The sequence below is a fragment of the Glycine max genome, chromosome 2 (assembly GCF_000004515.6).
Source record: "Glycine max cultivar Williams 82 chromosome 2, Glycine_max_v4.0, whole genome shotgun sequence".
In the NCBI taxonomy this organism is placed as follows: domain Eukaryota; kingdom Viridiplantae; phylum Streptophyta; class Magnoliopsida; order Fabales; family Fabaceae; genus Glycine; species Glycine max.
Genome location: NC_016089.4, coordinates 39,814,872 through 39,828,453, shown reverse-complemented (window position 1 = coordinate 39,828,453; position 13,582 = coordinate 39,814,872). Strand labels below are relative to the sequence as shown.

Below are 13,582 nucleotides of genomic sequence, written 5' to 3'. Positions count from 1 at the left end.
GATATATTGGCATGAATGTGTTAGTGCCATGTAAGGTAATGGATCTTCTCCATTTCTTTTTATGTTAATCTTTTGAGAAAAATAAATGTTATTTTTCATAAAATATGTATAAAAGCTTATTCGTGGGTGAGTAAACATTTTGGTGGGGTTTGTTTCATGAAATTTTGAATTCTTGAAAATGTTATTCTTAGAAATATTAGATGGGAATGAGATTTCTTAATATTTTAAGAATAATGTGTTTAGTTAATTATGTGAAATCTCTTTTATATTCCTGAAAATATTTAAAATATATTTTTGTTTCACATTATTTTTCCTAGAAATATGTTATATTACTAAAATATTATTTTTGTATTAAAAAAAGTTATTATATTTTATATCAACAACTAATTATACCATGATCATACATGACGCAAGCATCATTTAAACATACATATATGAAATTAAATACAAAATTAAAACACAATAAAAAAATGTTTTGCACAATGTATAATTTTAGGAAACAAACTGAGAAAAGAATCATAGAAGAAGTTGTAAAGTGAAATGATTATTTACACAATAGCAACATATACAATAGCGGGTATATAATAGAATTGATAAGTAGATACAAGTAGTGGATATTAGTAGTGATAATATAATAATATTTTTACACAATAAATTCCTATCGAATTCACATTTTTACTCTCCTTTCATAAGAATTAAATTAATACAAAAATAAAATGAACATCAAAATCTCATTTTGTATGAAATAAAACACATCCGAGAATCTTCTTTTATTACATTCTAACAAACATAAAAAACATATTTCTATTTCCATATTCTCAAGAATCCAACAAGATTTCATAAAACAAACATCTTCTTTTATTTCAATATTACAACTAGATATCAATTACAAACTAATAAGTAAGAATTAATTAAAAATAAAAATCTTAAGTTTGAACCTCATGAATGAAATTAATCATTAATAAAATTCGTATATATTTCACACCAAAATAAAAAATAAATAAATAAATAAAATTCAGAAAATGAGTAAAAGAGTAATTAGTTATCAAAATAATAAAAATGTTTGATTTTGAGGACAAAAAGGAAGAAGATAGAAATATAAAAGAATTTTTTAATTAAAATAAAGTATAAAGTATGTGAATTTCACGTGAAAAATATAAAAAATCTTTCCTCCCCTAAATCAATCATATTTATTGGATGTAAAATAGAAAATAAATTTTTGAAAAAAAAAACAGTATAAAAAATACAAAATTTTTCTATTTATTTCTCTCTTGCTAACCCTTAGCCTCTTTTATAGCATAACGTATGAACGATAGCAGTGACTAGTGAGTGAGGCGCGTTTGGCTTTAGCATTTAGCATTTTCTCTCTCTCTCTCTCCACGCTGTTACTTTATCATATAACCTGACTCACCCCACCCAATCCTATTCCCATCCCATTTGAACCTCTCCTTCTCGCAGAGTGAGCGAGCAAGCGAATATCCCAATCCCACACCAATGGCATGCTCAGCCACCTCTGCTTCCCTCTTCTCCGCAAACCCAACACCCCTCTTCTCTCCCAAACCCTCTCTCTCCCTCCACCTTAACCCTCTCCCCACGCGCCCTTCTCCCTCCCTCACGCGCCCTTCTCTCTCCCTCACGCGCCCTTCTCACTCTCGCCGCTCCTTCGTTGTCAAAGCCTCCTCCGTAAGCTTCTTCAATGTTCCTCGAATTAGAGCAGGAATGCTCCTTTGAGGAATCTTGCTAACTAAAGTACTGTTTTTTGTTTTGTTTTTCTTAATGAATGAACAGAGCGAGCTTCCGCTGGTTGGTAACACCGCACCGGATTTCGAAGCAGAGGCTGTGTTTGACCAGGAGTTTATCAACGTAAAAACAACTAGTCCTCATTCTTCGCTTGTCAAATGTTGTCTTTTTTTATTTATTTGTTTTAAGCTAAAATGTGTTTTAGTTCTTTCAATTTTCAGTCAAATTTGGCCGTAATCCGTGTATTTTATTGAGTTTCTGGTCGTGGATTTTTTTATAATTGGTAAATTTCGTTCTTCCTTCTAGTATCTTAAGTTCTATAATGAGGGATGGAATTCACCTATTATAAAAATAATAAAAAATAGAAAAAAATAGGAGGACTGAAATTGTCGGTTTTAAAGTAATAGGAAGTAAGACCAATTTTGACTTGAAATTGAGGGAAATAAAGCACATTTTTATCCTTTATTTTTATTTTTGTAATAGTTTTTGCAAAGTTTTGTGCTTTTTGGCTAAAGCATTGTGATTCCAGGTGAAACTATCTGATTACATTGGGAAGAAATATGTTGTGCTCTTCTTCTACCCGTTGGACTTCACCTTTGTCTGCCCCACAGGTTAGTGGACATTTTAGCTGAGTAAACAAGGTTGAGACATACGTGCAATTTGTTTGTTTGGTTTAACTTATTACAGAAAAATGAGGGTTTGTTTGGTTTAACTTATTACAGAAAAATGAGGGTTTGATTGGTTTAACACTTTAACTTATTTTAGAAAAATAAGGTTTGGTTTAAAAAATTGTTTGCTGATTATATTTTCTGTTTTTATTTTTAGTCACAAAATTGCCATCTTGCTTTGACTATGTTTTGTGATTTCAATTTTTCTATTTTTTTATACATGTTTTTTAAAACAAGAAACAATAGAAAACATTTTTTGAAACCAAATGACCCCTAATTATTTATTTTTGTTAATTTATTAAGAGAGTCTTTTATGAAAAAAAATATGTTATTTCCCTGGAGAAGACATCACCAAACCTTTTAACTCCCTAACAATAACATCTGCTACTTGCCCACAGAAATCACTGCTTTCAGTGACCGACATGCAGAGTTCGAGGCACTAAATACTGAGATATTGGGTGTTTCAGTTGACAGTGTGGTGAGTTAGTTTAGACTCCTTATTAGTTTTTGTTGTTGGCTCAGTTGATGGGGCGTGTGTGTTTGTGTACAAAATCTCATATTCTGCTTCAGGTGTGACATACTTCTGTCTGCTATATATTAGCTAGTGAGGAAAATGAAGCTTATGAAAAGGATTAGGCCCACTTACAACCTATGGATTGATTAAAAACTAGTTTGTGGCATAATTGATAAAAGTCAAAAACTTCGTGGTTTCTGTATTTTCATTTGTCTCTGAAAACTTTCTGCATAGAGTAAAAGTATGGTCAGGAATTACTTCAACAATAAAGGAAGAGGGAAACATCTTAATGGAAATTTCATTCTAACTTTGATAGTTAATACATGTTTTTGTTGATTTACAGGTGCAATGAGATTATATGATATTTATATTTATAAAGTAACAGATGACCTTTTGCATAGACAGCAACAATACTCTTGCATGCAGATGTGTGCCTTTGAAAAACAAGGCTCTTTGTGTTAGAATCTATTGGTTCTGTACGTGCTCATGTGTCTGCCATAGCCTATCTAATGGAACTTCCTAAGTTTATTTGTCGTCAATTTGTGATGCTATTGTTATTATTGTAGTTCTCGCACCTTGCATGGATCCAAACAGATAGAAAGTCAGGTGGCCTTGGTGACTTGAACTATCCTTTGATTTCTGATGTCACCAAATCCATATCGAAATCTTATGGTGTTCTCATTCCTGATCAGGTACGAAATTTGTTTGAAAAATTGCTACTTATGTATGGATGGATTATAAAAGAAAATAATGGATTATAAAAGAAAATAGCAATCATCTAATTTATCTGTGTTCTCTTTTCTCACTTCTTGAACCTAGGAAAGGGTATATCATGTTTTGTATGAGGCATATTCTCCACTTTGCATAATTTGCGAGTTATTAGACACGCTATCCAATCAAGTTTTAATTTGGTTTTTTAAGGACTTGAACCATGGCCGTTCCTTTTCCTTTCCCAGTCCCTGTCTTCTATCCTTCCGTCCTTAATTATAACATCCTTTTTATAAATTTGTTTGTTCCTTCTTATAAGACCCTTTTCTAATTTTTAGATGCATTACTTATTTTTTTCTTAACATATCCTTATTTAATTATTCTCTCTTCAAACATTATTGAGAAACAATTTAGTAAATAGAGAGATAATAAAATGATAACTTTGGAATGATAGGACAAATAACAGACTTAATGTAATTAACTAAATTATTTTTCTTAAGAGACGAAAATTAGTTGAAAGAGTCTTTTAATTAGGGATGGAGGGAGTAGTAGGTAGCATCAAGTGTTGACATTAAAATTATTGCCTTTCATTCCACTTTATCAAACTTGTGCCCTAATAACTCTGAATATATCCGATGATATAGGGAATTGCATTGAGAGGATTGTTCATTATTGACAAGGAAGGGGTTATTCAGCATTCTACCATTAACAACTTGGCAATTGGTAGAAGTGTTGACGAGACAAAGAGAACTCTCCAGGTAATTATACACTCAATTAGCAGTTAGGACAAGATCAAGATTGAACAAGATTAGAATATCACATTTTTTTTGTTTTTCCATTATAATGTAGATAATTTTATGTGCATTGGTATTGCAGGCCTTACAGTATGTGCAGGAGAACCCAGATGAAGTTTGCCCTGCTGGGTGGAAGCCTGGGGAGAAGTCCATGAAACCAGACCCTAAACTTAGCAAAGACTACTTTGCAGCGGTGTAGCTAGGATAATAGTTAAGAGTGGCTATCTGCATCTGTATCAATCAGTGAATTGCAAAAGGGTCTTGTTTTTTTTAATGTTTTGTAAGTCCTTAAATTTTGAGCCGCAGGGTTTGGTAATATGCGTGCTGGTGTACTGGATTTTGAAGTGTACTATGTATTAATTTGCAATTTCTGTTCATTATGATCTCTGTATTTCGTGTTCATATATGAACCTTATCTTTTGCCAAGGCTGGAGTTCCAGCAAGTTATCAAAATTCCAAATGTGATAAAACTGGAAACTACCACGTCTTTGATAAAATGAAACTGATAAGCTAAAAAAAAAAAGAGTTAATAGAAAGCTTAAATAAGAAACTAATATTAAATTTTCTACAAGAGAATCTACAGTTTCTTGTTATGAGACATAAATTGTCATGAACTTGTTCCAAAAGCTTAATCTGTTAAGTGAGAGCACAGTTTTTGAGCTTCAAGCTTGGGTAGTGTACAGGTTCATCTAGCTTGTGTGGAAATTGTATTGAAATTTAACTTTTTGGTTTTGAGACTAGCTTATCTTTAAAGCTTCAGCTGTAGAGTGACAACCTATGAATGATTTTTGAAAAAATGGCTTAATCATCTTATCTGTAAATTACTCTCAAAAAAGCTCTATGCTGTTCAGGATTTTAATAAATGGTTCGTAACCAGTGTCAAGGTTTTTGGGATTTGTGACTACATGACAATCGTAATTGTAGTAGCATGATCTGGCATTGTTCACAATTTTTATTTTTATTTTGTAATATTGTGACAAAAGTGCAATCATAACTGTGACCATAATTTCTTGATGCTTGTCACTTTAACATCAACAATGTGACCAAATCGAGACTGTCTTCTGTATGATAACCAGTGATAAAGGACATAAGATGAGATAAAATTCAGATAAGATGAACTGACGAGGTTGACGGATAACATAATTCAAAAATCAAATGCTTATAGACAATATAGATAAGTCTTCTTAAAGTTCAATTTTGATTTTTGAATAAAAATAATTAAATCTGAAATAGAATAGTCCAAGAAGAATTAAAAAAAAAAGTAGAATATTCCACGAGGCCGAATGTTGCCTGCATAAGCCTGAACCCTATATTAGTCCAAAGGGTGCTGCTATTCTCACCTTCAAGCCCTCTCTCTCCACCTCCTGTATTTTTTTTTCTTCAAAAAGCTACAAAAAGACCTATTTATCCTCCATCATTTTCCTACACCCCTTCCTCTTGTTTCTATCGCACCCCTTCTCCTTCTGAATTTTTTTGTTCCCTTCCCCTTCCAGATGTTCTGCCGCCGCTACACCATGATGGTGAAGGAGTAGAGAGGATTTCACCCAGCACCTTGTTGTGGTTCGCATTACCTTTGCCCCCATCATTCATGGTTCTATTGTGTTTTTGAAAAAATATATGATGAAAACATAATTTAATTGTATATTTTGCTCAACGGAATACATTTTTGTTAAAGAGTATTTTCGAAATTTGAAAAATACAAACACAATTTGGGATGGGAAGAGCAAAACGAGATATGAGAATAGAAAAAACCCTAGTCCAATCAGCTGTATTAATATATATTCTTTTGTTTGCAAGTTCAGGCCTCTTACTAACTTGGCTTATTTTAAGCTAAAAAAATAAAACAAAACTCAAAATAATTTATAAAAACTTAGAAGCTTTCCATACTAACTGGTATTAAGTAACGTGGGATTTCAAACTTTTGAAACATCTAGCATAACACAGGATTATGTGAGAAAAAAAAATTATATACTCACAGTATAGAGTTTTATATTATCATTCAATCATGAATTGATATGTATTAATTTTTATAATAATTATCTTAAATTATTTTAATTAGTTGACTGTGTAAAAGTTTTTATACTCCATAGTCATATTATATATCCTTTTGAATTTATTCATGAAAGGTTGAACTGTTGCAGTTGGATAGACCCTTCGAGAAGATTAGCCTCAAGGGGCACGAGCCTTCCACGGCACTGACCATATCTGAAACACAGGATTCCAATGAAAGAGCCTTGTTCTCATGTTTGGAATTAAAACACACACACACACCAAATTTGGTTAGTTATTACACGCTAAAATGTGCCCTATACATATCAAGTCAACTAATAATGTACTAAAAGCATCACTACTTATATAAGTCGTTTAATTTCCGTTTTTTAAGGAGATTTTGGAATTTGGATGTTCATATTGATATAGAAGACTAGAAACAGTTGGATGATAGTCCAGAAAAAAAAAATTGATGTAATCTGACGGCATGCCACTCTGTTTTTGGCTCCGTGCTTTTAGTTGATCTTCAGCTACCAAATTCCCTGAAAATAAAATAATAAAAAAATAAAAAAAGATTTTTTTATTACACTTTAGAGAATGAGACTAAATTAAAATAAATAAATAAATCGCAAAAGGGAATCTCTGTATATCCGTGTTATCTTTTATTAGATACAACACAATTTTAGGCACTGCCTTTGTCATTGGTCAAAGTCACCAAACATGATATCAAGCCACTTGCTCCAAATAATTTTCCTACATGAGACGAAATCCTAGTTCATGTGATATTATTGGTTAAACTACCGTTATCCCCATCATTTGGTTTATAGTATTGCAGTCTGCTGATTCCATGAAATCCAGTTTGGAATTTTCACAACCAAAATAATAAGGCGGTTAGGTAGATAAATCGTGAGATACAAGTTATAGCCTTTTTTATTTTATGATAGCAATGGCCAGTGGCACTCTAATACGGTATTAAAAAACTGCAATAAGTGTGTTCATATGTTGTGTAACGTGTTTTTTCTTAAAGTTGTTTGTTGTTTTATCCTAACAATTTTTTTTATAGGTATCATTCGTGTGACATGAAAAATTATGTATATGTTATAATCCTGTTTGATTCCAACTTAACTACTAAATGTAAACAATTCTCCTAATAAAGATATTGTAAGAGATTAACCATTTTCACCAAACTCAATCCCCATTCAATGGTTAATATCTATGAGTTATTAGGATATTACCATTACCAACAAATCGTTTTTAATATAGTAAATTTTATTTCTTTAAATAAGATCTTAAATTTATTATAAAAAAAATTTACTAAAAATAATCAATCAAATTTTTAAATAAAAATTAATCATAAATAAAATTAATAAATATTTTACACCTATAATTAATTGCCGGATGAACAGACAAGGAATGTGCAAGTGACTATGTCAAGCACGGGCCACATAAAACTAGAAAATAACTTCCATACACTTCTCTTTTAGGAGAATACTAACAAATTGTATAAGAAAATATGATATGATTATTGGGTAAAGAATTAGAAATAGAAAGGTTTAATGAGAAAATATGATATGATTATTGTACCTCTACTATGAATTTTAATAAAAAATTTATTTACTAATTTTTTAATCAATATCGTTAAGCACTCGTTATCAAATCCTTTCTTTTATTGAATTTTACCATAAGGATTTACTTTCAATTGTAAATGATTGTTGACGTTGATTTAATATAGCTAAAAGTTAGAATAAAATAACTCATAGGTTCCTAATTTGTTGGATATAGGGATACGAATAAAGATTTTCCGGAAGCCTTAATTTATTTCTCTATCTGATTATATTTATGTTAGCCAGTGCAGCAGAATATTTTGAATCAGTTATAAATATGGCTAACAGCCAAACCAGATGTAGACCTACTGCAATTAGTTGGGAATTCTATAGTTTCTTGTTGAACGGTGACTAGGAATTTTCCAATAAGATTGGATTAGATTTGATCTCATCTAATTGATTAAATCATAATTTATTTAGCGGGCAAGTGCTAATTTACTACAGATCATGTGCCTCACATGTATTTTGTTACATCACAGTTTTCTTATTGTATAGTTTTTGGTGGGACATTTCTCTTATTAAGTATTTTGCCGGACAAATAAAGGCTTCAACCAACTTTACAATGACGAATGGTAATGATAAAATAATTGATTAAAGAAGTGATAACATCAATTAAATTGCTGCTGCTAGTTGGAAGCTAAGTGTTTGATGTGGCATTGGCCGACAAGGTTATTATTGTTGTTACTTGTTACAAGCGTGTTTAGTTTCTTCTTTCTTCCAAAATGTGCAATGAACCCCAGAATGCTGAATTCCCTGAGAATTACATTAAACATTATGCTTAAGAGTATTATTTTTATAAATATGTTTAGTTGATATTTAGTAATTTCAGAAAAACTTAAATTTTATTTGATTAAGAAAATTAAAAAAAAATGTATTAATGATGTGGGGAGAAACTTTAGAAAGTAATTTTAATTCAAATGCAAATATAACCATGACAGCGTAGATAGCAAGACCATCAAGGCATTTGTCTTAAGTTTATTGAGAATGCAAGTACAAATGTATATCCCAATAAAATAGTTTTTTTAGGAGAGAAAATAGTTGTGTTATATTTTAATAATTAATTGGTGAGCGAAATAAATAATTGAAAGTGAAATTAAAATGCGTAAGACTATGGAGTGTGTAGGAATTATTTATTGTTGTAAATAAAACATATCAATCATACATTTGTCACTCCTCCTCAAGTTAGAACATATATGTCATAGGAATCAAACTTGTTACAATGCTGTAAACCCAACAGAAACGAAAGACAGTTCCAATCATGTGATTACACTGGATAAACATAGCTCGAAGGCAACCAATAGAGGCTCGTAGTGGCAACGGGTATGATTCACCTGTAAAAAAAGGAAAGGCTACTGAAGATCTCGATACTAATTTAGAGAAGTATCATGTTGAGGCTATGCAATTATATGTGCAGTTGTTGGGGGCATATTGATGGAACACCGTCCAATTATGTATGGGATTATGCCCACTATTATTCATTATTTTGTTTCGTTATTTTGTAAACCTCATTCATTATAAGAAATGGTATTTTGTGTCTTTTGATACCATGTATGAATTATTTACTATTGTAATTAAAACATATCAAATCATATATTTGACAAATTGCAACAAACACAAACGCTCATATTAGAACAACTTGATTATAAAACATTTAATAAATATAGATAACTAGATATTTATATAGATATATTTCTAATAGTGCACGCCCTGAGGCGAAAGGAAAAAGGAAAGGCTAGTGCAGTTTCAATGGTCCAAGTGTTGTCCATCGATGAGCTAGAGATTTCCATTGACGAAGACGAGCATGTCAGTGTTGACGATAAAGGGTTGGGAATAAAAAATGGTAATGGAGTGCAGTCATTGTTGGAAGGTGATAACTGTTAAATATGAACTATTTTTGATAATAAAAATATATTGAAAATATCTTTAAAAATATTTATTTAGCAATTATTTTTTGCTTAAATATTAGAAATTGATAGTTTTCTTATTTATGGTTTGCAGATATGAAAATGAAGGATTAAAAGCAAAAAAATCCAGAAAATATCAAAAATATGAATAAGGAATATTTTTTTGGCATCAGGCCCAAGTCCACTCCAACAACTATAGAAAGAGAGTCAAGCCCAAGTCCACTCCAGCAGCTATGAAAATGGAGTCAAGCCAAGGAGAAAAGACACATCAAGTCTCAGAGCACTCTAATATACACCTAAAGCCTGAGAACTCTCTCTAAGGGAATTCTTTCTTCTCTTTCATCATTTTCTATTCCCTTTTTCCATCCCTTCTCCTCCATCAGTTCCTATATCCCTTTTCTAGTGTAAGACCCCTTATGGCTATGAGAGGCTTAACCCTTAGTTAGGGCCTGACAGACCTAAAAAGCCAAAAGATGTATTGTACTCTTCATATTTATCAATGCAAACATGTGTTTTCTTTCCTATTATCCTTTTCTACTTTTAATTTCATGCATCATGCATCCTTGCATCATCTTTGTGGGTTAGGTGCTCGATAGAGGGTAATCCTTAATAGAAAAACAAAGAAGGTTTTGCATGCATCTATTTTAGGAATTAGTCGCTCGATAGAGGATAATTTCTAATAGAACTCAAAGGATGAGGTATCTAAATAAAATCATTGCTAGACATAGAGTGATTGCATTATGCCCATGCATCAAAGCAAGCATCTAGAATTAGAACTTCATGCATTTTATCTATTGACTCTTTGCAAAGTCATTTGGGAGATAGATAGGTAAAATAGGCTTGTTATCGTGAGACATCAATGGCAAGTATTCTAATAGATGTGGGTAGAATAAATTCACCTGATTAATAGTGAAAAATCACACATAATACATCTTAGGCAAATAAGGCATGCTAGGTCCTAACATTCTCATCCCATTGAATTCCCTTTTATATCTTGTGTCTCTTTTTATCTATTATTTCAGTAATTGTTTCTTTTAAATTCATATTTTCCATTACCTTATTGTTGGATCAAGTGGCCTCAGAATAATTAAGAAGGGGGGGGGGGTTGAATTAATTATTACTAGACCTTTACTAATTAAAAAATTAACCTTCTTAGGCTTTTACTATGTTGTTAAGAAAATAAAGAATAGGAAAGAAACTTAACCAAAAGTAAAAGCAAAAATTAAAGTGCACAACGGAAATTAAAAGAGTAGGGCAGAAGGAGACAAACACACAAGAGTTTTTATACTGGTTCGGCAACAACCCGTGCCTACATCCAGTCCCCAAGCGACCTGCGGTCCTTGAGATTTCTTTTCAACCTTGTAAAAATTCTTTTATAAGCAAAGATCCACAAGGGATGTACCCTCCCTTGTTCTCTTTGAACAACCTAGTGGATGTACCCTCCACTAGAACTAATCCACAAGAGATGTACCCTCTCTTGTTCTTAGTCAACAACCCAAGTAGATGTACCCTCTACTTGTACCACAAAGGATGTACCCTCCAATGTGTTAAGACAAGTTTTGTTTTCAAGGTTTGGAAAACCAGAAAACTTTAGAAAACTTTTGGCAAAGGAAGAAGAAGAATGAGTTCAAAGAGATTTAGAAATCAATTGGCAAAAGTTTGTTGTCTAAAGAAATGAATGTGTAAAATGCAAATCAAAGCCTTGCTTTTATAGACTTCTTCAAGTCTAGTCAAGAGACCATTAGAAGAGTTATAACCTTTAGAAAAACTTAAAAACCATTTGGAAAAGTTATGACTTTTAGAAAAACTTGAAAACTATTGAAAGAGTTACATCTTTTGATATTGTTCAGAAACTATCACTGGTAATCGATTACCAAATAAGTGTAATCGATTACACAAAGCTTTTTTGTGAAAGGATGTGACTCTTCACAATTAAATTTGAATTCCAATGTTCAAACATACTGGTAATCGATTACAACATTTTGAAATCAATTGGAACGTTGTAAATTCAGTTGAAAGCTTTTTGAAAAACATTTTGCTACTGGTAATTGATTACAATAATCTGGTAATCGATTACCAGAGAGTAAAAACTCTTTGGTAAAAGGTTTTTTGAGAAAAATTCATGTGCTACTCAGTTTTTGAAAAAACTTTTTAATACTTAACTTGATTGAGTCTTCTCTTGATTCTTGAATCTTCAGTCTTGAATCTTGATCTTGATTCTTGGAACTTGAATCTTGAAACTTGATTCTTGATTCTTGAAATCAAATTTTCTCTTGAACCTTGAAGTGTTCTTGATTCAATCTTGAACTCATTCTTTTATTCTTGAGATCATCATCTTTGTTATCATGAAGTGTTCTTGACTTTTGAGTTTTGCTTTTTGTCATCATCTTTGTTATCATCAAAACTCTTTGAATCAATCTTGATTCATCATGAAGCTTGCTTCTACAATCTCCCTCTTTTTGATGATGACAACTTCTGAAATCAAGAAACACACACACACACTTTTTCCTAGTCGATCACTCACATAAATTTCCATTCTCCCCCTTTGTTTTTGAATTTATGCTTCACTTGAAATTAAATTAATTACTCATGTTAGTTCTTGATTTAATCCCTATTTCTCTCCCCCTTTGGCATCAACAAAAAGCCAAAGTACGTAACAAGTATGAAACATACAAATACTACTAATCATTCACAAGGCATACATTGAAGAATATAAACCAATCATGAAGCAAGAAACATGAATAGTTCAAATATATAAAAAAAATATAGTCATATAACATAATTCATAATTGTTCAAACACACCATGCAAATAAAGAATTACTAAATATAGATTATTTGGATAAGTCATTGACATCTATTAGTCCTAATTCTCTTCTAATGTTGTAGAATGTATCTTTACTTAGTGGTTTTGTAAAAATGTCTGCAAGTTGATTTTTAGTATCTACAAATTCTAAAACAACATCACCTTTTAAAACATGATCTCTAATAAAACGATGCCTAATTTCTATATGCTTGGTTCTAGAGTGAAGAACTAGATTTTTAGATATGTTTATGGCACTTGTGTTATCACATTTTATGGGAATGTGATCTAATACTATTCCATAATCAGATAGTTGTTGCTTCATCCACAGAATCTGTGCACAACAACTACCAGCAGAAATATATTCTGCTTCTGCTGTGGATAATGCTACACTATTTTGTTTCTTGCTATTCCAAGAAACAAGAGCAGACCCTATGAATTGACATGTGCCACTAGTACTTTTCCTATCTGTTTTTGATCCAGCAAAATCCGAATCTGAGTATCCTACTAGATTGCATAAAGAATTCTTAGGGTACCATAATCCTAAATTAATTGTTCCTAATAGATATCTTATGATTCTTTTTACTACCATTAAATGTGAAAACTTTAGATTTGATTGAAATCTTGCACACATGCATACACTAAACATAATATCTGGCCTACTTGCAGATAAGTAAAGTAGAGATCCAATCATACCTCTGTATTGCTTTGGATTAACAGGTTGACCGGATTCATCTTTGTCAAGATAACAGCTGGTGTTCATAGGGGTAGCCAAGTGTTTTGAGTTTTCCATTCCAAATCTCTTAATGAGTTCTTTGCATACTTTGCTTGATGACAAAGATTCCATCATTTGTTTATTT

General features: G+C 31.6%; 1 protein-coding gene across 1 annotated transcript; it reads left to right on the top strand.

Annotated features, from left to right (window-relative positions):
- Positions 1–1,297: 1,297 nt before the first annotated feature.
- Positions 1,298–4,801, top strand: LOC100817464 (2-Cys peroxiredoxin BAS1, chloroplastic). Its single transcript, XM_003519079.5, has 7 exons — positions 1,298–1,683; positions 1,789–1,863; positions 2,270–2,351; positions 2,807–2,886; positions 3,489–3,614; positions 4,275–4,388; positions 4,507–4,801. The coding sequence occupies exons 1-7, from the start codon at positions 1,495–1,497 to the stop codon at positions 4,621–4,623; spliced, it is 783 nt and encodes a 260-aa protein (XP_003519127.1). The 5' UTR covers positions 1,298–1,494; the 3' UTR covers positions 4,624–4,801.
- Positions 4,802–13,582: the final 8,781 nt, after the last annotated feature.

Coding starts and splice junctions, on each gene's coding strand:
- LOC100817464 (XM_003519079.5), top strand. CDS start 1,495: ATGGCATGCTCAGCCACCTCTGCTTCCCTCTTCTCCGCAAACCCAACA. Junction 2,352..2,806: donor CACCTTTGTCTGCCCCACAG/GTTAGTGGACAT, acceptor ACTTGCCCACAG/AAATCACTGCTTTCAGTGAC. Junction 2,887..3,488: donor GTGTTTCAGTTGACAGTGTG/GTGAGTTAGTTT, acceptor TTATTATTGTAG/TTCTCGCACCTTGCATGGAT.